The following is a 25,345-nucleotide window of genomic DNA, read 5'->3' as shown; positions in this document are numbered from 1 at the left end:
TCAATGGCGGGGAAAGGAGACTTATGTAATACTTTAAACAATAAAGAATTTAAATTTTTAAAAAAAGAAAGAAAAGAATGATCAAAATGTTAAATGTCAGGGAAAACAAAGAAGATAAGGACTGAGGAACTACTGCATCTGGTAGCTAGGAATTCACTAATGACTCAGCAAGACTAGTTTTAATGGACTGCTGGGGTCAGCGGTCTAGGTGAAGTGGAGGTACAGACTAGAGATGGAGACCAGCAGTAAAAGTGTTTGTTTTTGTTTTCTAAGGAAGGCATGTCTTGAGCATATCTGGGAGGGGAAAGGTCCCTAAAGAGAGTAAAGCTGAGGATCTAGGGAGGAACATAAAGAGAAGAATATTTAAAGGCCTGGGTAGAAGGAAAGCTTCAGGTAGGAAGAGAGACTGTTTCAGAGAACAGAGGAATGAGATAAGGATGGCTGTGACTCAAGGGTGGACAAAGTTTCTGTCAAAAGACAAACAGTAACTATTTTGGGCTTTGTGGGCCTCGAAGTCTCTGTTAAAACTACTCAACTCAGCTCTCTATGTGGAAGGAGCTATAGGCAATACATAGACAAGGCTGTGCTACAAAAACACGATGACAATAAAATTTGAATTTCATGTCATTTTCATACAACATGACGTACTGTTCGTATTTTGATATTTAAAAATATATATATTTTTTGATTTTTTACAGAGAGGAAGAGAGAGTAATAGTCAGAAACATCGATGAGAGAGAATCATCGATCAGTCACCTCTCACACCCCCTACTGGGGATGTGCCCGAAACCAAGGTATATGCCCTTGACTAGAATTGAACCTGGGACCCTTCAGTCCGCAGGCCGACGCTCTATCCACTGAGCCAAACCGGTTTCGGCTATATTTTGATATTTTAAAATATAAAATCCAACCCAGCCAGTATGGCTCAGCAGTTGAGAGGTTGAGCGTTGACCCGGGAACCAAGTGGTCACGGGTTCAATTCCCAGTCAGGGTATATGCCCGGGTTGTGGCTCAATCCCCACTGGGGGTGTGCAGGAGGCAGCCGATCAATGATTTTTTATTTATTTATTTTTTTTTATCATTGACGTTTCTAGCTCTCTCTTCTTCCTTCTTCACTGAAATAAAAAAAAAAATTAACAAATAAATAAATAAAATGTAAAAAAAAAACACCCCATTTTATAAAAAACAGGCATCTGGATGGATCTGGTCTATGGGCCACAGTTTGCCAACCCCTAAAACCAGTGGGGGTGGGGGAATGAGGGGCCCTGACTCACCCCGTCTCCCCTCCTGCTCCTCTCTCGTCTATCCAACCTTCAATATGAACTTGCACAAGTCTGGATTCCTCAGGCAAGTGCTCTCACTTATTCATTCCTGACCCTTTCCACTGCCACCAGGGAGGTGCTGCATAAACATCTGCTAAACTGAATCACTGGCCCAGTAGTCCAGGCATTCTCATGTCTCAGAGCCTGGCTTTGAAGCTACCCACAGCCAGATTTATTCTGAAACTGTTCTACACATGCCATCCCTCTGCTCAAATGATAAATCCAATTCCTTAGCCGGATAGTCAAGATTCCTTCGTAGGTCCTCTTCCGTCTTCCATGGCATCACTCCAGTACAAAGTAGGCTCTGTCTAGGCCTACAGGTAACAGTACAACCTTTCCCAAATGCAACACTAGATTTCCACTTATCTGCCTTTGCTTTCTCCTTTTTCTCTACTGGAAATGGCTGGTTCCTTTCTTCTCTGCTTTTCTGAGTCTTTTTCTTCAATTGAAGCTTCACTACCTACCTCCAAAGCCCTCATGGGAGGTTAATCGTCCCATGTCTAAGAGACAGTGCCCTTCTCTGAATTGCAGTACTATTTAACTATTCCACTTATTGATTATCCTCTCAAACATATATCTTGACTTTCCATCAAAGCTAAAAATCTCTTTGGTGCTGCCAGATAGAGATTTCAAAATAACCATTGACCAGGAAAAAGAAAAGGGCCATGAGTGCTGCAATCAAGGAGACTGCAGGACTCAACCAAAGCCTTTGACAAGGACGAAAGATAAGAGCAGAATTTCATTCTTAAGATGCTACAGCAGCTGATAACTTTATAGATAACAGTACAATCAATAATTAACTACCCTTCCCTACCTCCCTGCCCTTCCAATCCTTACTCCCATCAGGGTTCTTACTTGGCCAATTCAAGTTTCAAATAAATGTTCCTTCTTCAAGAAACTCCTGGATTGACTCCCAACTCCCACCACAAATTAGGTATTCTTATTATAGGTTCTCATAGCTTCCTCTATTTCTTTAAAGCATATAGTACCACTAAGATTAAATAATTTAACAATTTATATCATTATCTATTTAGTAGCTAAGGGGGCACTAAATAAATATTTCTTGAATTGAATGAACAGCCTTTTGGGCTATAGGTTCCATGAGAACAGGGATTGCATCTGCCATGCCTGTCTTGGACACTGCCACAGCCTCAGGGCCTCCTACTCTTATGGAGAAGTGGCACCCAATTCATATTTGTTGAATGAAGGAATAAATGACTAAACAAATGAACAAACTAAAACCTGCAGGACTTGATGCTGAGAAAAGTAGTAATGAGGACTACAAGTGACAAAGGAACAGAGTTTCAAGGAAGATGTTAACTAGGTTAAATGTGACAGAGATGACTGATAAGCATTTCTTGAATTCTGCCAACTCACAAAGTCATAATTGCCTCAGCAAGACTAGCTTCATTGAGAGTAGGAACAGAAACCAGAATGTAATGGGCTCAGAAATCAGAAAAAAGCAAGAAGCTGGAGACAATGAATAGAACTATTCTTTCAATAAACTCAGCTGAGATAGCTGATTTTGATAGAGAAGCAAATTATGAAATGATAAATCCTACTTTTTTTTTGCAAAAGCTGTGCACCTGCTGATTAAAAGTTGTCCTCAAATTCTGCCTAAACCTATAATGTCTTAAAGTTAATATATGTTTACATTACTTATTACATGTCAAAATTTTATGAAACATTCTGATCATTCACTGGTGCACTTGCATAAACTCATAAGGAATACAATGTTCTTCTCTCTGTCTTCAAGAAGGTGCTTGATTATGCTAATTGCATAGAAGATTTTTAAATAAAAGGATGCAACATCATCTCGTAATAATTCATTCCTAACAAATATTATAGCTAGGAAATGTGTCTCTATCATACTTTAAGTACATTTCCTTTCTTTCTCTGTCTTTAGAAATAGTTGATCAGTTCCTTCAACCACGATGTTCTATGCTATGAAGAATTATATGCAAAACAATGCAAAAATAAACACCATGATCTAATTAAATTAACATTAAAGTAAAGGCAGAAAAAGGCAAAATCTGTTTAGGAAAGGTTTTACTCCATTCAATTCAGTTCTGTGAGTTCTTATTAAAGGCTTTTTATGTGTCAAGTACATGCTCAGCAACAGTAATATGAAGATAAATATCTCTTTCAAAAAGCTCACAGCCTTAGAAATGCTTATACCTAAACCAGAGGTTCAAATTAAAAGATGCAGACCCTGGCGGGGTGGCTCTGTTGGTTAGAGCATTGTCCTGTACACCAAAACAAAAGATCCAGATGAACCAATTAACACATGAACTGGCCAGCTATCACCGAAGCCTCTCAAATGGTGAAGTAGAAAACATATAAACACACCCCCTAGCTTTATTAAGGAGTAATTAACAAATATAATCCTATCTATTTAAAGCGTATAACACACACCAGTCAGGGAAGGCAGTCCCCACTTGACTCCAGATGATCAAGGCCATGGAGAAAGGAAGCTCAAAGATGTTTTTTGAGCTTCTGGTTTTTTGAAGAGACAAAGTTGGAGGAATGAGAAATTTAACCTGGAGAGATCATAAAATGCTTAGTGAAAGACCTAACTGCTGAGTCCTAAAGGTAAAGCGATGCTTACTAAGTGAAGTAACAAGACTCAAGGAATTTGTAGTTCACACAGATAGGAAATGGCAGCGCTGGAATTCAAATCCAGGTACTGGTAAGCTCTTATCTACAACCTCATCCACTGCTGCCTCCCTATATTGCAGTGCTCTTCATAGACTCCTATGTTTTCACTGTAATCAAGTTAAACCAAAATTGGTTTGAATTCCAAGTAAAAATTAAAATTGATCTGTGTTCCCCAACTCACTACTAAATGAAAGTGATAAAGCAGCACATAGGTGACAGGATACTGTCTTCCATGAATTTAAAAGAAAATTCTCACTGGATAACTGACACAGATAAATCAGAAACTCAATATAATTTGGGGGGAAATTAAATCAGCAGGCTCCCAGTATTGCTTTCTATGGGGCAAGAGACATTACCCTGACCTTTTAACAAATGAACCCACTATTCTAACATACATTGAAAAGCAAACATGTTATTTTTTATAACTTATCCTATGAAATTGAAAAAAATCATCAGGATGGAAAAACTCCACCCCAGGTGTTTCCTAAGTTAACCAGGTATATTCCTAAGTTTTTGTTTAATCCTCACCCAAGGATATGTTTATTGATTTGAGAGAAAGGTAAGGGGGAAAGACAGATGATAGAGAAACATCGATTGATTGCCTCCCATACAAGTCCTGACTGGAGACTGAACCCACAACCTAGGTATACGCTGTGATACAGGTATACAGGAAATCTAACCTGTGACTCTTGGATAATGCTCCAACCAACTGAGCCACTAGCCAGAGCTGAGGATATGTTTTTTTCTTGCTTTTTAGAAAGAGAAGAAGGAAGAGAGTGAGAGAAACAAACATTGATCAGTTGCCTCCTGTATGCACCTCAACAGAGAATCAAACCTGCAACCTTGGTACATGTCCTGACTGGGAATCGAACCCACAACCTTTTGGTGTATAAGACCATGCCCAACCAACTGAGCCATCAGGCAAGGATAGGCCATGAGTTAAATTAAATGTTGGGGCCAGGACCCAACATTTGTTCATTTCTGGATGTTCATTTCTGGAGCTCCTTTCTGCATACTCATAAAATTGTACCATGCATACTCTATTGTCCTATGTTCACACTTGTCAATCATGGGCACTACATAATAAAAAGTATATGAAAAAATATTTAAAAACATTTTTAAAGTAACTTGGCTGAGAAAAAAGAAAGAGACGGGAGAGTTAGAAGGGGATAAAGACTAGGATGATATTTGTATTTGAAGGTGAGAGAAATGGCTGACTGTCAAAGCAAATGGCTACTCCCTCATAAAATACTGAATAAATGAGTAATCTCACTCCATTTGGAGGGAGCCAGTAAATGGAAGTCGCTATTCTGACTTTCAGAATCATTTTAAACAGTACCAGATTTCACAAAAAAAGGAAAAACTAAACCTCCTCAAACTGGATCAGAACAGGAAGTTGCAAAAAAAAATGTGAGTTTTCCTGGTTACATAGAGAAGGTATTGCAACATGTGGTACATTTAAACACAATGAAGGATATCATGCATGCATGAATTTAAAAAATTATGTTCCAGGAATTCTACTGACCCATGTGCTAGGAATACAGGATAAATAGCCCCTGCTCTCAAGGAGCTCAAAATGAAGAAGAGATTCAAACAGAGAAGAGCAAGATAGTACAAAAAATGTGCTGATAAGTGGATGTCAAAATAGAGAGAAATATAGAAAAAAGGCATTTAACTTAGACTGGGGAATGATTAAGACAAGCTGCTCAAAGAGGTGATGCCCAAGCTAAAGTCAAAGAACTTGAGGGAGAGGTGACTCAGTTAAATTTGCTTATCAAAATTAAGTAAAAGTATATACAATATGGACATGTCAGTGAAGATTCCAACTAATGATGTTTCTCCAAAAGAACTTGGGAACTGCATCACTTTAATGTTCCTATGTAGCCTCAAAAGAGGCAGTGGATCACTAAGTTAAGGAGCTTGGCCAAAACCGGTTTGGCTCAGTGGATAGAGCGTCAGCCTACGGACTGAAGGGTCCCAGATTCAATTCCGGTCAAGGGCATGTACATTGGTTGAGGGCACATCCCCGGTAGGGGGTGTGCAGGAGGCAGCTGGTCGATGTTTCTCTCTCATCGATGTTTCTAGCTCTCTATATCTCTCCCTTCCTCTCTGTAAAAATTCAGTAAGATATATTTTAAAAAAAGGGGGGGAAAAGAAAAAGGAGCTTGGAGAGAGCATGGGTTGGGCTCACTGAGGATGGGGTCTAATGCTAGTGGGGCAGGAAGCATGAGCTTTCAGAGAGCTGATATTGCTTTAGAAGTGTTCTAAGCAGTTCTAGAATAGAGAAATATCTAACAAAGACGATTGCCTTTGTTAAGTCCACAGAATCAGAAAAGGAAAGGTGAATGAAATAAGCAAAAATGAGAAAATTAAAACCCAGACCTCCAGGAGACAATGCTTAAAAAATTTCTGAAAAGAAAAGACAGGGTCTGAGTCTGAAAGAATTAAACTCTATACACATCAGCAGCCCCCTACTAAGGAGTGGAGTCTCTGATTCTGAGCACCTAGCATATGAACATTCTCACAAATAAATGACTGGCTGGGATACTGTGGCTGAAGGAGCTGTCCTTCCCTCCCCATCACTAAGGACTTCCCCTGCCCGCTCTGATACTGACTCTGCTCCTCTGCTGGCACTGATCTCATTCCTTCCACGCATACAGTACAACCATAGCTCGAGGAGAAGTGGAAGAGCTGTGCACTGACCTCATTTCTTCACCAGGCACCGGAGCTAAGTTCAGACAGCTGTTCCCACTCCTCAACCTTTACCCTCAGAACTAATGGCATCGTGCTGCCCCTCATTTCTCAGTCCCTTTCACAGCTAACAGGTCTGTGTCCTTTCTCCCCGGCTTTGCAAAAACAGTGTACTATGCTAGAAAGGCATAGGCTTTGGCATGCAGAGAGTCCTCAGTTCAAATCTCAGTTTACCACTTGTTAATGGTATGTTTCTAAGTCTCAGTTTTTTCATCTATAAAATGAGGGTCAATCATATTTACCTTATAAGATTGTTATGAAAATTAAATGCAAAACTATATTAAAGCCCCTGATACAGCGACTCCCATATATATATATATATATATATATATATATATATATATATATATATGGCAGGCACTCAATAGATGCAAGCCACTGCACCCTCTCCCACTGCTACTGCCAGCATAATAGGAGTCCTCATTCTTTAGCTTTAAGAGCCTCAGCTTTGCCTGGTGCCCCAACTGCCCACGGTGGAAGTTCAGTGGAACCTCGTTTCTCAAACTCAATTCTTTCTAGGAGGCTGTTCGAAAACCGAATCATTTTTCCCCATTAGAAATAATGTAAATTGAATTAATCCGTTCCAGAACCCCAAATGATTCCTTATTTTAATATTTCTTATAAATAGGTAGTACTTGTCTATTGTACTGTTTAACCTATAAATAAGCACTTTAAAAACAAAAGGTCACGAAATGTAAATTTAACAAAAAAAATCTACAGTAAAAAATGAAAATTTTACAATAATTATAAGTAGCAACTAAAAGCAAAAAACAAAAACAAAAAAACCAGGAAAATATTCCCAGCACAATATCCTGAGATTTTAACAGCGATAAACTGACTCATATTTGCGCATTCTCTCCTTTATCTGTCACCTGAGAGATGCATGACTCATTATACAGGTATCAGCATGAAAGGGCTGTCCGGTTGAGAAACGAATTGTTCGAGATGGGAGATGTTCGAAAAACAAGGTTCCACTGAGTCTATCAGTGGTCTGGTGCTAAGGAAATCAAAGGGAGCCAAGTGGGAGAGCAAAGGATTGGCTGTGGCAGAGACGGAAACCCCTGCAGTAGGGCTACAAACCTGTTCTCATTTAAAAACATGGTCATAGACTATGGTTCACATTCCATAGTGATATTCATATGACAGCTGAGCTAATTATGAGTTACCGGGACTTCTGTAGACTGTCCTGGAACCTAATCACAATTTGTAACTTTGTTTTAAGAAGAAAATGCGTCCCAAAGAGTTCCTAACAGAGACCAATGTAAACTCTTCTAAATCTGAGGGTTACCTCCCAACCTCCTTTAAGAACCATGGGGGCCTACAAGAAAGAGAACTAAATAAACATTCACTGAACAACCACAATGCACCAGACATTAAGCTAAATGTTTTATGCTTACAGTGTTGTATATTTATTATGAATAAATCTCATTTCATCTGCACAAAATACAATGAGATATTTTTAATTCAATTGTACAAAAGTGGTAACAGAGCAACTTGCCCAAAGCCATATCGTATATACCAAAACCAAGATGGAACCAAGGTCTAAATTACCCCTGTGCAAATCAAGAAAAAACACTTTTAAGAATAAGCTTGGTTTAAATAAGAGAAAGACATGAAAATGCAAATTCTTTCTCCAATGTTTCACAATAGCAACATTTTAGCAAAACCCAACAGGTACAGCCTATATAACATGTACATCTGAGACATGTTATTCCTGCAGCACCATGTTGGAAAACCAGTATGTACACAAAACCACCCTTGTCCCTTTTCCAGGCCAGCAAGCCCCAGTGAGGGAAATGCTGATGACAGGGAAGGTATGTAACACACATGCAGGCAGGCATGCAGGGGACAGCACTACAACTATTTCATCTGGTGGTAAACGGAAAATGCTCCCCGCCCTGGATTCCTCCAGAACTTTGCATATACAGCCTCCAGCAGTCTCCATACTGGAGTCTTAGTCCTGGGGAGGAACTATTTGACAAAAGTAGATACCCAACGAGTAAAGCTGTGGAAAGAATGAATGGATCCTTAACTCTAGAATTCCAAGCAAAAACTGTCTGTCTTTCCTAGTCTCTGTCTTTCCTAGTTCTAAATGGCAATTCCATGGGCGTTCAGAAGGAACCTGTACAAATATGTAATGATAATATATACAAAGAATGAAAGTGGGCGGGTCCTCTCTGGGAAAGCCAGCACCACCATCCCGGTTTGTTTGAGTGGACCTAGCATTCCACAGCCTGAGGGACTGATAATGAGGAAAGAGAGATTGGAAGGAAGTATCCCAAAGTAAAGGACCCATTGCAAAAAGACTCTGAAACGCTAGAGTCAGATTTCCCCCCCTTACTCTTCTACTTCACATTTGTCCCACTAGAAAAAGTAAGTCTCCTCTTGTCACTAACCAATACAGCAGGCAGCCAATCTATAAAGCAGGGGTCTTCAAACTTTTTAAAGTGGGGGCCAGATCACGGTCCCTCAGAGAGCTGGAGGGCCGGACTATATGAACTACTAATTCCTACTGTAACTCCTCGGCTGCGCTCACTGCCCAAAAAACCTGGCGGGCAGGATCAGACTCCTCTGTGGGCCGCATGTGGCCCGCAGGCCGTAGTTTGAAGACCCCTGCTATAAAGCATCACTGTAACTGTGCTTCTCGGCAGAAAAAGATATTCCTTCTCAGTCAATGCACTGGGATACACTGGTACGACAAGAAAACATTTGGTATATGACTGCTGGCTTTCTTCACACTTCTCAACTCTTCAGCAGAAAAGTGACAAGGTCAGTAAACCACAGGGGTGGGGGGCTTAGGGGGCAGCGCTACAACAGGTGGTTGTGGATTCTGTTTGTTCACCGATGTGTTTCAAACAGAGATGGATGAACATGAAAATATTCACGGCACAGTATTAGTCCTGGCAGGTTCTCAGGAAGGGCAGAGATTCAAGTTTGGGAGCAACTTTTAAGAATGAAGATCTGGAACAGAATAACACTAGTCTGATTGGAAATTTTTCAAAGCTACCAAACTAACAGGTAGGCACAGTAAAACAGCAAGTATGAGACTAAGATACATGAAATTGGAGTCAGAATGACCAGTGTCCCTGTGGGAGAAAAAGACGGTGTCTGTAGCAAGGCTCTGGTTGGTTGATTTCTGTACAAGGCAAGCATGTGGAAAAGGCAATGAAGTACCGCTGTGTTCTGCTTAATGACGAGGCTACGTTCTGAGAAATGCGTCCTTCGGCGGTTTCTTTGTTGGCAGACATCACAGAGTGCACTTACAAACCCAGCCTCCTGCACACCCAGGCTAAATGTGGTAGTGCTGGAGTAAACAAACCTGTACAGCCAGTCGTAAAAAAGTACAGCACATACAATGGTATACAGTACCTAGTACTTCATAATAATAAATGACTATGTTACTGGTTTATGTATTTACTATATTTTTATTGTTATTTTAGGGTGTTCTCTTTATACAGAAAAAAAGTTTGCTGTAAAACAGTATGCTGTTAGGCTAGCAGCAGTCTCATCTCGTATTTAATGTATATCTTGACTGCATCACATTCTCTCTCTTTTTTTTTTAATATATTTTATTGATTTTGTACAGAGAAGAAGGGAGAGAGATAGAGAGTTAGAAACATCGATGAGAGAGAGTCATCGATCAGCTGCCTCTTACACACCCCCTACTGGGGATGTGTCCGCAACCAAGGTACATGCCCTTGACCTGAATCGAACCCGGGACTCTTCAGTCCCCAAGCCGACGCTCTATCCATTGAGCCAAACCGGTCTCGGCGCATCACATTCTCTTGTACTTGATTTAATCTCATGTTGTTTTTACAGTAACATGTTATATAGGCTTGTAGCCTAGGAGCAACTAGACAATAGGAATTTTTCAGTTCCATTATAATCTTTTTGTTAATGTAATGGGGTGACATTGGTTAATGAAATTATACCGGTTTCAGGTACATAATTCTATAATACATCGCAGCTCCATTACGATCTTATGGAACCACCAGCTCTTTGAATGACAGGTCCCTCTTGACAGAAACATTGTTATGCGGCACATGACTGTAATAGGTAAGCCAACTACACACTACAGAAAGCAATGGAACAATCAGGAGTAAACAGGAAATTCAGGCTAAGATCTGACTCAGAAAAATAAGCTGCTTAAGTAGCCAAGAAGACTAACTAGTTTTCAAATGATTAGATTTCTTAAGAGTAAGAGAATGGGAAATGGAGAAAAAGACTAAGTATAAAAAAAGAAGGGAGGGGAAGTAAAGAACCATGAAGAGTGTTACCAAACAAGTTTATAAAATGGATTTAAATGCCAAAAAATATATATAAAGTCACTGTGAAAGCAAAAGCTAAGGTAAGATGGTACTTCAGGAAGGGAAGTCTCCTGAATGCCTGGTTATTAGCAAGATTTTAGAAGACTAAAAGCCACTTCTGCTTCTCTCTCAATCCCCAACCTACCACACACCTATTGATTTCAAAAACAGGTTATAGAATCTTCCATGTAGGCCTCATCGATTGAATGGAAAATGTGGTGAGGGGAAAGTCTAGTGAGCTAAATCCACAGTACATTGAATAAGGGCTCATAATACACTTGACCTTGTCCTACTCAACATGATTGTCAATGACCTGAGATGTGAACAGTAAACCAGGCTTGCCAGTAGTGCAAAGTGGGAAAGCGACAACTCATATCACTGATTGCATAACCATCCTCTCCCTACCACGTCCTCTTCTGACTAGATCAGCATATCCCAAAAGGTGTTCCACAAAACACTGATCTGGACATGAAAGTGAAAAATAGTTTCCCAAGTTCAAAACATTTGCGAAACTCTGCCTTTCCTTCCTTCTTGTTAGCGCATCCAAAGCTCTGAGAAACCCTGTAATAATCAAACCTCTGTTCTGATTTAACTTAACGTTTCCCTAACATTTGCTCTTAAAACACTTTCACTAGTAATCATTAACACTGATGGGCCCTAAACTATGTCAGAGTTTTTGTGCTAAAAAATGATTCAATCCCCTTGCGTTACTACTGCCTTAACACTCTTCCTCCACCATATTTAAAACACACACACACACACACACACACACACACACACACACACGAAAAACTTGACACTTCCTGCTTCCTGTTTCCTCACCACACACCTGTTTCTCCATCACTCACAATCTGGCTTCAGCCCCCAGGGCTCTACTGAACATCTTCTCAGAATGTGATCAACTGTGCAGACAGCAGAACTAACGGCTTCTCTTCGGCCCTTCAATCTCTCTGCAGGGTCACATGGCTTGAACCTCTCTTACCTCAGCTTCCACCACACTGAATTTCACCCATCTCTTTATGGGATCTATAGTTCTCTTTCTAAACCTTAAATTCTCAGGTCAACTCTGACTTCTCCCCTAAGCAAACAACTCACTCATAGTAGTTTGAACTACTGTCCCTTCATGGATCTACAATCCTAACCTCAAACCATTTCCTCGACTTCAGATTCACAGTTCCAATGGACTTCTCAACATGTTCACTTCAATTTTCCCCAAGGACTGTGCATTTAACATACTCCAAACAAACTCATCAATGTCTCCTCTTCTTGTCTTCCTGAATTTTGTTATGGAATCGCCATTCCCAGAGGGGGCAGGGGCCAGCAGAGTCAACTGCTTTTTCCTCAGCATGTACTCAGCACTATGAATATGCCTCCACTGAAGGGCCTATCACAGTGGACTCTAACCACTTAGCTCACTACCCTAGGCTTGAAGTTCCGCCAATCATGTGTGGCCCCTATGCTAACACACAGAAGAAATTCAACACACTTGGAAAATTGAACGAATCCTTTGAATCATACCCAATTCATGACTCAATCTTCAGACTCTCATAATATAACCAAGTTCTCTTATACTGCAAGAAAAGCTCTCGATTTTCTCCACATAAAAGGCCACTATCCTTCATTAGACTCAAATGAAAACCCAAACCTAAACTACAACTATCTCCTCTCTGGGCAGTCAAGAAACCAGTTACCAGAGCAACCTTTTTAAAAAGGCCACTCTAACCATAACACTCATTGGTTCAGACACCTTCATGGTTTCCCTCTAGTTCCAGAATACAGTCCAAACCACTTAGCATGCTGTCACTGCCTTCCCTGTCTGGATCTCTACTATCTCTCCATCTTTATCTACTACTACCCCTATGTTCTAGTCCACACTACAGCCAGTGGGCCAAATTCAGCCCACTGCCCATTTTGTAAATAAAGTTTTATTGGAACACAGATAATTGACATTTTGGGCCATATAATTCTTTTTTAAATTAAAAAAAAAATGTTTACTGATTTGAGAAGAAGGGAGAGATACAGCTAGAAACATCAATGTTAAGAATCATTGATTGGCTGCCTTCTATACCCCCCCTACTGGGGATCAAGCCCGCAACCCGCATATGTGCCTTGACCTGGAATTGAACAATGACCTCCTGGTTCATAGGTCAATGTTCAACCACTGAGCCACACTTGGCCGGGTGGACCACATAATTCTTTGTTGTGGGAGGGCTGTCCTGTGCACTGTGAAATATTTAATAGGATTTTTGGATTCTACCTATCCGGTAGCACTTCCCCCTGGTAACAACCAAAAATGTCTTCAGACAGTGCCAGATATATCCTAGGGACAGAATTGCCCCAAATAAGAATCACTAGTCTGGAGGTTTCCAAGTACAAGCTGAGAGTATGATGTCGTTATTAATAAAATACAAACTATATAGTAATTATAGTACAGTGTCCAGATCAAGAGACGAGTCACACAGTATTCAGTGCTAGTTGACTCACGCTTGTGAGATTATGCTCAATTATGAATTTTAAGAGGAATTTGGAAACTGGAATTCATACAATCAAAGGTGACCAAGCTGATGATAAGCAAGGGGAAAATGTCTTAAGAGGGATCTTTAAATAAATGGAGGTGTTTAGCCTGTATAGGTGAAAATGAAAAGAAGTCCATGATCTTTAAATATCTGATGGGTTGTCCTTCGAAAGGGAGGTTTAACTTGCTATTGTTCAGGAAGGCAAAACTAGAAAGAGTGGGCAACTGCAGGAAGGCTGATTTTGGCTCTACACAAGTAAAAGCTTTCTAACAATCAGAGCTGGCCAACACATCTATTAGGCTGAGCCGTGAAACACTGCTCTCCTCATTCTGGGAGTGGTCAAGCAGAGACCAGATAAACTGATGTCAGAGATGCTATAGAGATTACTGCAGGGGGGTTAAGGAGGAGGAGGACAAGATGGTCTCTCTAGGGCTCCTTCCAGCTCTGAGATCCTAAGGCTACCAAAGGAAAAGCCGTATGTCATGAATAATAAAATGCCCCATTCCACGACCTTCATTACAAGAAAACAGAAACTATTTTGCCAAACAATTTACCCTATGTCTATTTGGTAGACATTTGGTAACATTTTACATTTAGTCCCTGCACTGCAACTACCAGTGATCTATTTTTTCTAATTGACCTTCAATTAGTTCTTACCTAATGATATCACTACCTTTAAACCACATCTTTTATTCTAATAATTATCATCTGTACAATGTTTTACAGTTTCCAAAACATTGTAACATGCATTACTTTACTCACACTAGCTAAATAAAAGCATGAAAACTTATTTTAGATAACCTGCTCTCGTTTAGTGTCTCTTGCCTAAATTTTTTATGAAAAAAAGCTAGCCTTTATTATTCATTAAACATTCACTAAAAAAGCATATTCCAGCAAATACTCAAAAATCATTTATATATAACCCAGAGGTAAGCCAGATCTAGTCATCCACCATCAGCAATATAAATGTACTTCAGTGAAATTTCTATTTTAATTTATGATTTGGGGAGAAATATGAGAAACATTATAATTTCGTTTTCCCAAATTTCAACGTAGCCTTACAAGCCGAAAGTTCCAGTCACAACAAAACGTGAAACATGAATTATTGACAAGAAAGCCAATGCCGATCCTGATAGCACAGACGCCTTTACTTCCCGCTAAAATTGCCACCGAGAGCTGTGTAAGGACTTTCCCCAAAGCAAACTGAACCCTCACCCACCACTTTACTTACTTCTTTCCGTTTTGTTTCTGGACATTCCGACTGCAGAGTGAGGGTTGCACCTTCGATATTTCTTGGCATGGGCGTGGATCCAGGGTTTATTGTTAAATGAATCTGATCTGGTGAGATAATGTGTTGCACGTAACCCTGGGACATTGCTTCATGATCTATCAGATGAAAGCCCTCTTCACCCCCTACAAGAAAAGGCAAGGGTTCTCCACACTGTCCATCATCATCTTCATCGTCCAAAGTGCCAGGGTCCTGCTCAATGAGAACAGTTGTCCTATCATAGACAGTTCCAGATGAGGAAGGCACCAGTCCGTTTTTATCCACAAACCTGAGCATCCTGTCATCAGGGGTCAGCTCATCTTCCTCGGCCTCAAAGTAGATGATGTTGTTATCTGGACTGTGTTCCCCCATGGTTCAATTGTGCTTCAGCCCAGTTGTGAGAAATGGAAAGGTAATGACTTGTCTGCAACAGAACAAAGTCAGGGTTAGAGCCACGCACCACAGCACCGCGGGACTCCTCAGCAACCACAGGGCTGTCTTCCTCTCATTTCAAGACCAGGTTGAAGTCAATGAAAAGTCATTTTCACAAGACATTCCAAATGTGCTCTACTGCCAAACAATGTGAAGCTTGGAAAAAATACCTCAAGGGGGTTAAGGGGCAAACTGATTCAAGTCTGAGTTGCTATCAATCTTAAAAGTAACGTTTTACGTTTCACTCAAATATAACACCAAATCAGACCAGGAGGCAGTGCAGTCTATGGTGAGTTTTGGAGGCAGGGTCACGTACCTACAATTTCCATCTTTGCCACTTACTACTTGGGGAACTTTTCTGTGCCTCATTTTATGTAGAAGGTGAGACTGGTAATTTCTGTCCTCTCAAAGTTATGTGAGGTAAAAGAGAGAATGTACATGAAAGCAATAGAAAAGGCAACAAGTGTGAATTCCTCCCTCCCTCCCTCCCTCCCTCCCTCCCTCCCTCCCTCCCTCCCTCCCTCCCTCCCTCCTTCCTTCCTTCCTTCCTTCCTTCCTTCCTTCCTTCCTTCCTTCCTGGAACAGATGGTTCAGCTTCTGAGTAGAGGGGCTGATCCTTAATCAGACATACCTAATGAAAACAATTCTTTCTCCTAAAACAATCTGGTTCCCAGCAGTGTGCTGTCTGCAATGAGGGGATGAGAACTTATTTTTGTTTCTAGTGTCCCTAGCGCAGTACAGTGACACCAGGGACACCAGGAGTCCAGATGTCCGCTAAATGAATGGAAGACCTGCAGAATCTCTCTCTTGGGAAGATTTGCTCTCTTGGGGAAAATACCAAAGGTGAGGCTTACCTGTTTTGGAAAAGTGATTTACCTTCAAACACAGAGGTTCTACAGATATGAGTTTGGCAGGCAGAACAGAGAATTGAAAAACAACCCCATCACTTTTAGTTTTCAGACTCGACTTGCACTTTATCTTTCTCTTCTGCTCTGGATTAGAGAGGGAACCTTTTACGTAGTGGGGCCGCTAGATAGGGATAGTTGCCAGAGACGGGCTGAGGGAAGAACCCGCCCCGACCCCTTGCTCTGGCTTACGCAACCCGGTAGATGCACATTTCGCTGCATCTGTGAGGAGAGAGAAGCGCACGGGGGCCCCACCGGGCTGCCCAGGCACCGTCGGCGGCAAACAGAGACCAACTGTCCGAAACAAACAAGACCAGGAGGTTGGAGGGTGGCAAACGAGGAGTACCAACAGCACCCCAGAGAGGAGGCTGGGCAAGAAACCTGCCTGGGAGAGCTCCCAGCCCGGGCTACACGGAAAACCTGAAGACAGGCTGGGGGGCTCCGACCCGGGCGAAGAGGGGCAGGGTCCGGTCTCCATGGAGACAGGGGAGGGGGCTGGATACCCATCCCCATGGAAACAGAGGCGGGGTGGGGTCTCTATGGTGACCGGACTGGGGTCTCTACCGGGAAATGCTTCAGAGGGGAGCCTAAGTCCCGCGCCCCCAGGGAAGTCCCCAGCCCAGGCCGCGTCTAGTTCCGCCTTTTACCTCCGCGGCTCCCGGCAACGGCGGCAGCGACAGCTTCTCCTCTCCCCAGCGGCACCATGATTGCCCCCTCCTTCCCGAACGTCACTTCCGCTTCCGCTTCCCGGAGGAAGGAGGTGAGCCGGGTTTCGCCTCTCCCTGGCGCCGCTGATTGGTGTAGGCGGAGCTCGAGCCTCCAATTGGCGAGCGGGAGGGGCGGGGCGCCTGGTGACGTAGCCGGACGGGGAGCGGGTCGCGCGCGGGGAAGAGCCCGCCGTCCGTCGGGGCGTCTCTCCCGCGGCACCTGACGCAGGGGAAGGGGGTTGAGCCCCTACACTAATCCAGAGCAGCTTCGGTCCAGCTTGTGCTGCCGTCTTCGCCATGGCAGCCACCACCGCCACAGAAAGAACCAAAGTTAGGTATCCGAATTCCGGCCGGGACCCGCCGGGGGAGCCGGGAAGGCTGTGGCACTCCCGCCATTTCTCTCCATGGCCCCAGCTTCTAATCACCCAGCAAAGTTAATACACATAAGCCGGAGGGTCCGAGAAAGGAAGGTTGAACCTAAAGGGCGGACTAGGGAGTATCCCACGCCCAGCCGGAGCACGCCGCCGCCCCTTTCCCCGCGTGATCGCCCTCTCGGAAGCGCAGGTCGCTCACTCCGGCCCAGCGGTCTGTCCAACTTTTTCCCAGGCTGAGGACTGTGAGCTCTCATCCGGATTCGCGCCGGCGCCAACCAGCGCCACCTGCTGGCCATTCCCTTTCTTGACCGGTTCACATTGTCATGCTCCTGGCTGATACCTTCTAGTAAATCCCATTTTACACTGGCAAGTAGTGGTGTTTCAGGGCCCAAGAAGCAATTTTGATTATGACGTCATTATGCTCTAGTAGTGTTTTCTAAATCCCTGGGAGATCTAGCTGTTAGAACATCCCAGCAGCCAACACCTGTTTTTCCCCCTAAGCTAGTACTTGTATGGAATATTCGAAGTGCAACAACTCCCAGAGACTAGAGCTGCCTGTACCATCTCTTGCTTGAAAAATGTGACTAGTGACTGTACCCACCAGATGCCCCGCAAATATCTCTTTGGCCCCTAACCAGCTGCCCAATGCTTAAGCTGTGAAAGTCCAGCTGCAGAAAACTGCCATCGATTAAGAAATAAAAACAGCTGAAACCGGTTTGGCTCAGTGGATGGAGCATCGGCCTGCGGACTGAAGGGTCTCGGGTTTGATTCCAGTCAAGGGCATGTACATTGGTTGCGGGCACATCCCCAGTGGGGGGTGTACAGGAGGCAGCTGGTCGATGTTTCTGGCTCTCTATCCCTCTCCCTTCCTCTCTGTAGAAAATCAATAAAATATATTAAAAAAAAAAAAAGAAATACAAACACAAACAACCACTGTTAAAAATACATTTATCATTAAAATATATTACACATATGAGAGAGGGGATGCATTGAATACAGTATGGAGAATTTGCTGGCCCAGAAAGTCCCACTTGTTTAACCAGAACACCAATTTCTTCCGGATTTTCATTTTCAAGCCACTGTATTGACCTCCGTGGCTGAGTGGCCAGCCCCAGAGGTGTTGCACCACATCTGAGCAGGAAAAGGAATAGGTTTTGCATCTGCATTTACACATGTCCTCAGAGGGCTAGAAGCATCTGGGGTGGCTATAGCCTATTTACCCTGCATTCTTGTCCAAATCGACTTATTCTCCTTTCAGTTCCAAAGTGTGCTCAAATATTTGGTCATGGGGAGCTCACCCCAGGTGACAGGGAAGGCACTGACTATGCCCTGGAGACAAGCTGAGTGAGCACAAGTACAGTTATTAAACATTAAAAAAAAAAAAAAAAAAAAAAGAAAGAAAAGAAAAATAGAGCCCTGACTGGCTGGGCATTGTCCTGTGCACCAAAAGGTTTCTGGTTCCATCTCTGGCACATGCCTGGGTTGGGGGCTCAATCCCTAGGGGGTGGGGGTGGGGATGGGGGGAAATCAGGCAGAAGGCAGCCTATTAATGTTTCTCTCCCTCTCCGTCTCTCTAAAAAATCAATTTTTAAAAATCTTTAAAAAAATAATCTATGTGTTAAATTAACTAAAGTTGAACATTGAATGTCAGTTTTATTGTGGTGGATTTCTCTCATGTCCTCACAACTCGCAGCAGCACTAAGTGTGATAGCCATGGTGGGGAAATGGCCTGGGCTCAGGAACTGGCAGTTGCCACTCTCGTTTCCAAGTGGCCTCACATCCTCCTAAGGCCGCTCTCGAACGGAAACAGGTGAGACTGGTAATTGGATGCTTCAGATAAAACAGGAGAAGAGACAGAGGCTCAGGGTGAGTTGCAGAGGAACTGGTGAATAAATTCTTGAGCCTTCTTCTCTGCCATTTCAAGCTTTTGTTGACCAGCTGGGTTTCGAAGCAGTAAGCTGCCAAATATGCTAGCTGCATGAAAAAACACAGAAAACAAATGATTCAGCAAAAGAAGGTACTAATTTTTGTGTGTGTTGAGTTGGGAAGGGCCCCCAAAAGCAAATTTTCTGCTTTAAGACCTATTTGAGGGTAAACTTTGCCCAGAGCTTGAGATTTTATTAGTGGACTTGGGACCTTCTACAACCACATTTCTTATAACGAGTCTCTCAGTTTGCAGAGATGCTTTCCAGACACTTGGCTACTTACCTAGAATATTCTCATCCAAATGATTTTTTTCTGAATTTTTCAGCAACTCTCGCAAAAACGCCAGCAAGTAGTAGAAGACATTTTTGTGGAATGTGGGGAGAGTAGAAATGACCTGAAAGAGGCAGAGTTGGGATTTGCCTTTTTATTCATTCAATTAAATAAGGGTCTGCTATATTCCAGGAATTGAGTACCTGATCCAAGTACATGAATAAGACTGTGCACAGAAAACCTTTGACTACTTACCATTTGGCACAAGTACCAAAAGAGCAGCACAGATAAAAAGAGAGAGAAGCACAAATCGAGTATTACATGGACTTAGAGGTCAAACTTCTATGTGCTCTCCAAAGACTTAAGGAAATAGAAGACACAGGTTTTGAATATAAGACAAGATTGGACTTGCAGAGGTAAGGACTTGGGACAAAAGTATAAAAAAGGACAAGAGAAGGAAAGCAGTGAGATAAGGAGAGAGAGCACTTTGTGAGAAGTCATTGTTGGCAGGAGCATAACTGAACAGGTGCTAAGCTGGAAGGGGTCAGGCTAGAATTCAATGAGCACTCCATCCACCTGCACATGAGAATCAGTTAGGAAGCTTGTACAAAGTAGATTCCAAAAGAGATTATGATTCAGTGAATGTGGGTTGAGGCTCTAGGATCTAGGATTATTAGCAGGTTTTCTATTGTAGATGATTCTGTTATATATGTGAGCAACTAGAGTAGATCACAGAAAGTATTAAATCTTTAAAAAAATCATTCATTCAATGATGGGTGGGGAAAGGGCAGAGGGTGGGGTGGGAACCTGGTGGAGCGGAGCAACGGAGGGGGGGGGGAAGAGGAACATCTGTAATAATATGAACAATAAAGATTTTTTAAAAAAATCATTCATTGGCAATAGAAAGCCAAGTATGGCCTTTGGCCAACAGTAACACGATGAGAGCTTTAAAACACAACCTAGCCGAAACCGGTTTGGCTCAGTGGTAGAGCGTCGGTCTGCGGACTGAAAGGTCCCAGGTTCGATTCCGGTCAAGGGCATGTACATTGGTTGCGGGCACATCCCCGGTGGGGGGTGTGCAAGAGGCAGCTGGTCGATGTTTCTCTCTCATCAACGTTTCTAGCTCTCTATCCCTCTCTCCTCCTCTCTGTGAAAAATCAATAAAAATGTATTAAAAAAAATAAAATAAAATAAAACACAACCTAATGGCAGTATACAAAACAAATGAGCAGAGGGAGAGCCTGAATGCAGGGCCCTGCACCAAGGAAAGTGGAAGGAGAATGGGAGAGAAAAGATGGGTGACAAATCAAGGGGAGTGGGCATGTGGGAGGTAAGAAGTGGAGGAGTCAGAAATGACTCAGGTTTCTGGGTTGAGTCACTACAATTAAGTGTGATGCCATTGAAAGGAAAAGGGGAGGAGAGGAAAAACTGGTTTGGGAAGGAAAGATACAGGTGAGTTTCTAAGATATTGCATGGGAGGGGCTGTGACTGCTATTCCCTCAGGCCCCAGGGGGCCTGGGGCTGCAGCATGTGTATGCTGGTGCCCAGCGCTTCCCCTCACCTGTTTACTGGCTGTGTAGTTGCCAGAACACTCCAAGCAGCTATGGTAGGCGCTGTAGCAGATGACCGGCTCTGGCAGGCTCTCCAGGAAAAGCAGCAAAGCTTCGGCTACGGAGTGGTTGCTAAGGGCTTTTGGCCCATCGTTAAGGAACAGGTGATGCTGCTGCCCGTGGTTAGGAAAAGGCCCAGGACCGAGCACATGCCAGAAGTGCTACCTGCCTGCTAGCTTGAAGGAGCCAAGCTGTGTGTCTTCTTAGTTCCTACTGTATTGGTTGCTTAACGTTGTAAAGACTTCTCTATGCAAACTTTCAGTAAGAAAAACATGTTCGCTGAAGACACAATATCTGATTTTGAGCTTTAAAAACTTATTTCCTTTTTCTCACCTCTCTTATACATACACAGACATAAAGGATACAGAGGGTATCAAGGTTATCAATCATTCCAGCATCCAAACAGTCCCTGATTTGCTCAAATTCCAACCTTCGGCCTGGCTGTTGAAACAGATCCTCCTGCAAAAGGGAAGAGTGTCACAAAGCAATTATATCCTCAGAAAATCAGCAATGAATTCCCGACCTAGAAATACATATAATTTCCAGCAGAGAACAAAAAGAAGCATGTAGTGCGGCCTCTGGGTCACCCTGATAGACAACCTGATTTAGGCTGGTGTGGCCAATTAATTCACCTTGCAGGCTTTCCCAGGCAGGCTCCCACAACAGGTCTTCAGAGTGAGTGATAAGACATCTTTTATAAAACTATGGGTAGGGCTGTGATATACAACAGGAAGATCCAACATAAGGGAAACTTAAAAGCAGCTATGTTTCCTTTATGTTACAGAGGGACTAACCAGAAACAGAAAATTATGAAGAAATTATATCCTTTATAAGATGAAGAAAATTAAAATGTAGTTCAGTGCTTTATGAAAACAAGATTATGGCAATGAAGGTATTTCCAGTAGTCCCAGGGGACTTTACATTCCTTTGTTGTATAAAATGTCAATGCCATCTAACTGTGTTGATAATAACCATATTATATGTATTGTTCAAAAGTTACACGTCTCTATAGAGAAGTGAGAAGAGCATGTTATGTAAGAAAGTGACTTCTCTCCAGCCGGCGTGGCTCAGTGATTGTGCATCCACCTGTGAACCAGGAGGTCACGGTTCGATTTCTAGTCAGGGCTTATGCCAGGGCTGCAGGCTTGATTCCTGATGGGGAGAGTGCAAGGGGAGCTAATCAATGATTCTCTCCCATTATTGATGTTTCTATTTCTCTCTCTGAAATCAATAATATATTGTTTTTAAAGGGGGGAAAAAAAGAAAGAATGTGACTTCTCTAGCCAGATTCCTTGGGTTCAGATCCCAATCCTGCCCATTAATCAGCTTTGGGACCTTCACCAAGTTATTTGCCTTTCTGAGAACTGAATGAGGCAATCCTATAAAACACTTAGAACATTTGGTACATTGTAACACTCAATGTGAAAGAAAAAACGTGAAAAGAGAATATCATAAGAATATATGTTGCTCGGTCTCTCTGTGACCTATATAAATGAGTCAGTGAAACTGGCTAATCTGATCTCGATGACATTGCCCAAGTCACTGTAGAAATCAGGCCTCCTGACTCATATAACCTGGGAATTCCTCCTGCCTCTATCTGGTTGTCTACAAGTTAGCACATCCCCTTCCCAGAAGCTGGGAGAGTTCCTGAAAAGGATACCTGGCTAAGCCCCTGAGAGAGCTCCAGGTGGCTTTCTACATGGGCGCCCCAGGCCAGGGGAGGGAACATGCAGTCCTGTGCAAGGCTGCTTCCCTTGGGGGTAACCAAGCGCTCCAGGTAACATCATGATCCCCCAAGGGTGTGAAACAAGAACCTATTTATCCGACATTCACTCCCTGAGGGAAGAACAGCTTTCCACCAGTTCTCAGGATTAAAAGCTGCTTACACCAAACACTGGGGCTGATGCTCTTTCTCAGGGCAGCCCGGCCTCCATCAGGGCTGACTGTGGAAGCACCCACCTCCTGGGCAGCATTTCGGTGCAGGAAGTCAACCATCATCCAGAGCTCTTTGGGGATTTCCATGGGGTTCTCCAGCTGGCTGCCATCATCTTCAGTCCAGAGTGGCATCAGAGTCTGAAAAGAAATAAAATAAAAAGACTCAGCAGCCCCACCCAGAGAACTTACTCTATGCTGGCTTAGGAGAACACAGGGTGTGGGGACAGCAAACCCATGGGAGAAAGGGAACATTTCAATGCTCTTAAGCAAGCATTCCACAGTCGGAAATGAAATCAGGTGGCACAAAGTACAAAGGTGATTTTTTAGAATTAGGAATGCATTACAGCAAGAAGTGTCCATGAATTGTGTAACAATATGCATCAACGGCTTAGGAAAAATCCTGCCGATAGCATTTCACTGTCAGAGCTAGAAAGCCACTGTGGTCCAGGGAAAATAGGACACAGACTTGAGAGTCCAAAAACCAGGATGCAAGGTCCAGGTCCAGTGCTAACTTGCCATGTGACCGTGACAAATCAATCTCCTTATGAAGCCTCAGTTTTCATCTGTATAATGGAGAGGATGGTGTTCAAGAGTACCTAGATTTAAAAATGCATGGGTGAAAAAAAATGCATGGGTGGAGAACAATTGTAATAATCTGAACAATAAAGATTAAATTTAAAAAAAATGCATGGGTGGGAGGAGCATATGTATTACTATAAATCTGCTCCACACTAGTTGCCTTGTATAAGAATTGTCTCCATAGGAACCTCTGAGGTCTCAGAAAATTTAGTTTTGGATGATACATGACCAAACAATGATTAAAAATAAGAGAGAAAAAAGTAAATAGAAAATAAGAAGATGAACATGGGCCAGGGAACCTTCATTATCATCGTATCCATGGCTGAGTTTATCTAACGCACTGTGTATGAAAGACTGAAAAACATGGCCACAGCGTTTTGTAGCTTTTTCTACCAAGTGGGAGAGTCTCTTCCCGCCCTTGGAATCTGGGCTGGCTTCACAATTTGCCACCATCTGATTGCTACTGCACAGATGAGCCTAGGCAAGATCAGCGGAAGAGGTAAACTGGAAACAGGAGGAGCAATAATTTGGATAATTTCAACCATTAAGAGTTCAGGGTGGTTTTGTTACACAGCAATACTGTGCATAACTGATACAATAAGCCAGCTCTAGGAAGGCTGAAGAATTCCCAGATCCCTGGGAATAGCCTGTTTGACAGACATGGCTGCTACACAGTACTAGATGTTTCCTTGGCCCATAACTCACCAGCTCTCTCACAGTTTCAAGCGGCAGGTCAGAGATCGGCTCCCTCATGTAGCACAGTGTATGAATGGGAGATCCGAAACAGCTGGGCACGTAGTTCCCAGACACAGACAAAAAGTAATCCTTTCCCCTCTCCAAGTGCAAAACAAGAATGTCCTCAATTTTGTCTTCACCAGAGTTGAGCTTTGTAGCCATGGTCTTACTTACAAATATCTCCAAGTCAATCTCAACGGCCGAATCTGAAGAAAAATTTAAAAAGTAATGTTGGCTGGTGGAAGGTCAAGAGAAAGGGTGTGAGGGAAAAGGATAGAAAAGGAAGAGAGTCAAGCAGGCCTAAAGGGTTAAGGAAGGGAAATAAGAGCCAACCAAGTATTTATGTGCTCAGCACTCAGGAGACACACGAACAGAATTGATAGTCCAAGTGGGAATATGAAAACAACAAATAAAAACATGTGAATAGGCAACTACTGTGAAATTTAAGTTCTAAGTAGCAAAGCTTAAGCCAATTACTAATCACTAAGAAGGCATGGATCAAAGAGCTTACCCTGAGCAAGGTCAGATAAAGATACCTGATCCAGTAGAAAATATAATGAAACTATCACCCTGTGAATTGTCCACAAAGCAGGCTTAATCCCTTTGCCACATAGCACAACATAGAGTGCAAAGGAGAAGTTAGGGGAGAGATTTGCATGGTACATTCCAGAGCCAGATATAATTTTGGGGTTATCACCCCATTATCTTTCCCTACAAGAGCAAGAGGGAGTTGATTATGGTGAGGCAGACAATAAAAATGATGCTTTTTGTTTGTTGTTATGCTCACCCAAGAATATGTTTTTATTGATGAGAGAGAGAAAGAGAAACATCCATTGGTTGCCCCCCCATACACACAACAACCAGGAAACAAACCCGCAACCTTTTGGTGTATAGGACAACGCTTCAACCAACTGAGCCACTGGCAAAGGTTAAAAATGGTTAACAGCCCTGGCTGGTTTGGCTTAGCTTGCGAACTGAATGGTCTCTGGTTTGATTCCAGACAGGGACACATGCCTGGGTTGCAGGCTTGATCCCCAGTGTGGGGTGTGCA

At 42.7% G+C, this 25,345-nt stretch overlaps 2 protein-coding genes across 3 annotated transcripts in view; both read right to left on the bottom strand.

Annotated features, from left to right (window-relative positions):
• MTF1 (metal regulatory transcription factor 1) overlaps positions 1 to 16,962 on the bottom strand; it is a 43,294-nt gene extending 26,332 nt beyond the window's left edge. Inside the window, exons 1-2 of one of the 2 annotated variants that reach the window (XM_084873279.1) lie at positions 16,806 to 16,962; positions 14,786 to 15,245 (exon numbers count right to left, since the gene is read on the bottom strand). In XM_084873279.1, coding sequence (XP_084729405.1) covers positions 14,786 to 15,193 — 408 coding nt within the window. In that variant the 5' untranslated portion in view covers positions 15,194 to 15,245; positions 16,806 to 16,962. The remainder of the gene's footprint in view (positions 1 to 14,785; positions 15,246 to 16,805) is intronic. The other variant, XM_084873278.1, reaches the window with a different exon arrangement.
• A 1,208-nt stretch (positions 16,963 to 18,170) lies between these two features.
• Positions 18,171 to 25,345, bottom strand: part of INPP5B (inositol polyphosphate-5-phosphatase B) — a 52,749-nt gene continuing 45,574 nt past the window's right edge. The window contains 6 exon segments of the mRNA XM_084873277.1: positions 18,171 to 19,213; positions 19,448 to 19,559; positions 20,997 to 21,124; positions 21,411 to 21,504; positions 23,005 to 23,118; positions 24,265 to 24,500. Coding sequence (XP_084729403.1) covers positions 19,101 to 19,213; positions 19,448 to 19,559; positions 20,997 to 21,124; positions 21,411 to 21,504; positions 23,005 to 23,118; positions 24,265 to 24,500 — 797 coding nt within the window. The 3' untranslated portion in view covers positions 18,171 to 19,100.

This window comes from Pipistrellus hanaki (genome assembly GCF_964339955.1).
Source record: "Pipistrellus hanaki genome assembly, chromosome: 2".
Classification (NCBI taxonomy): domain Eukaryota; kingdom Metazoa; phylum Chordata; class Mammalia; order Chiroptera; family Vespertilionidae; genus Pipistrellus; species Pipistrellus hanaki.
This window is presented reverse-complemented; position numbering and strand designations above follow the sequence as displayed.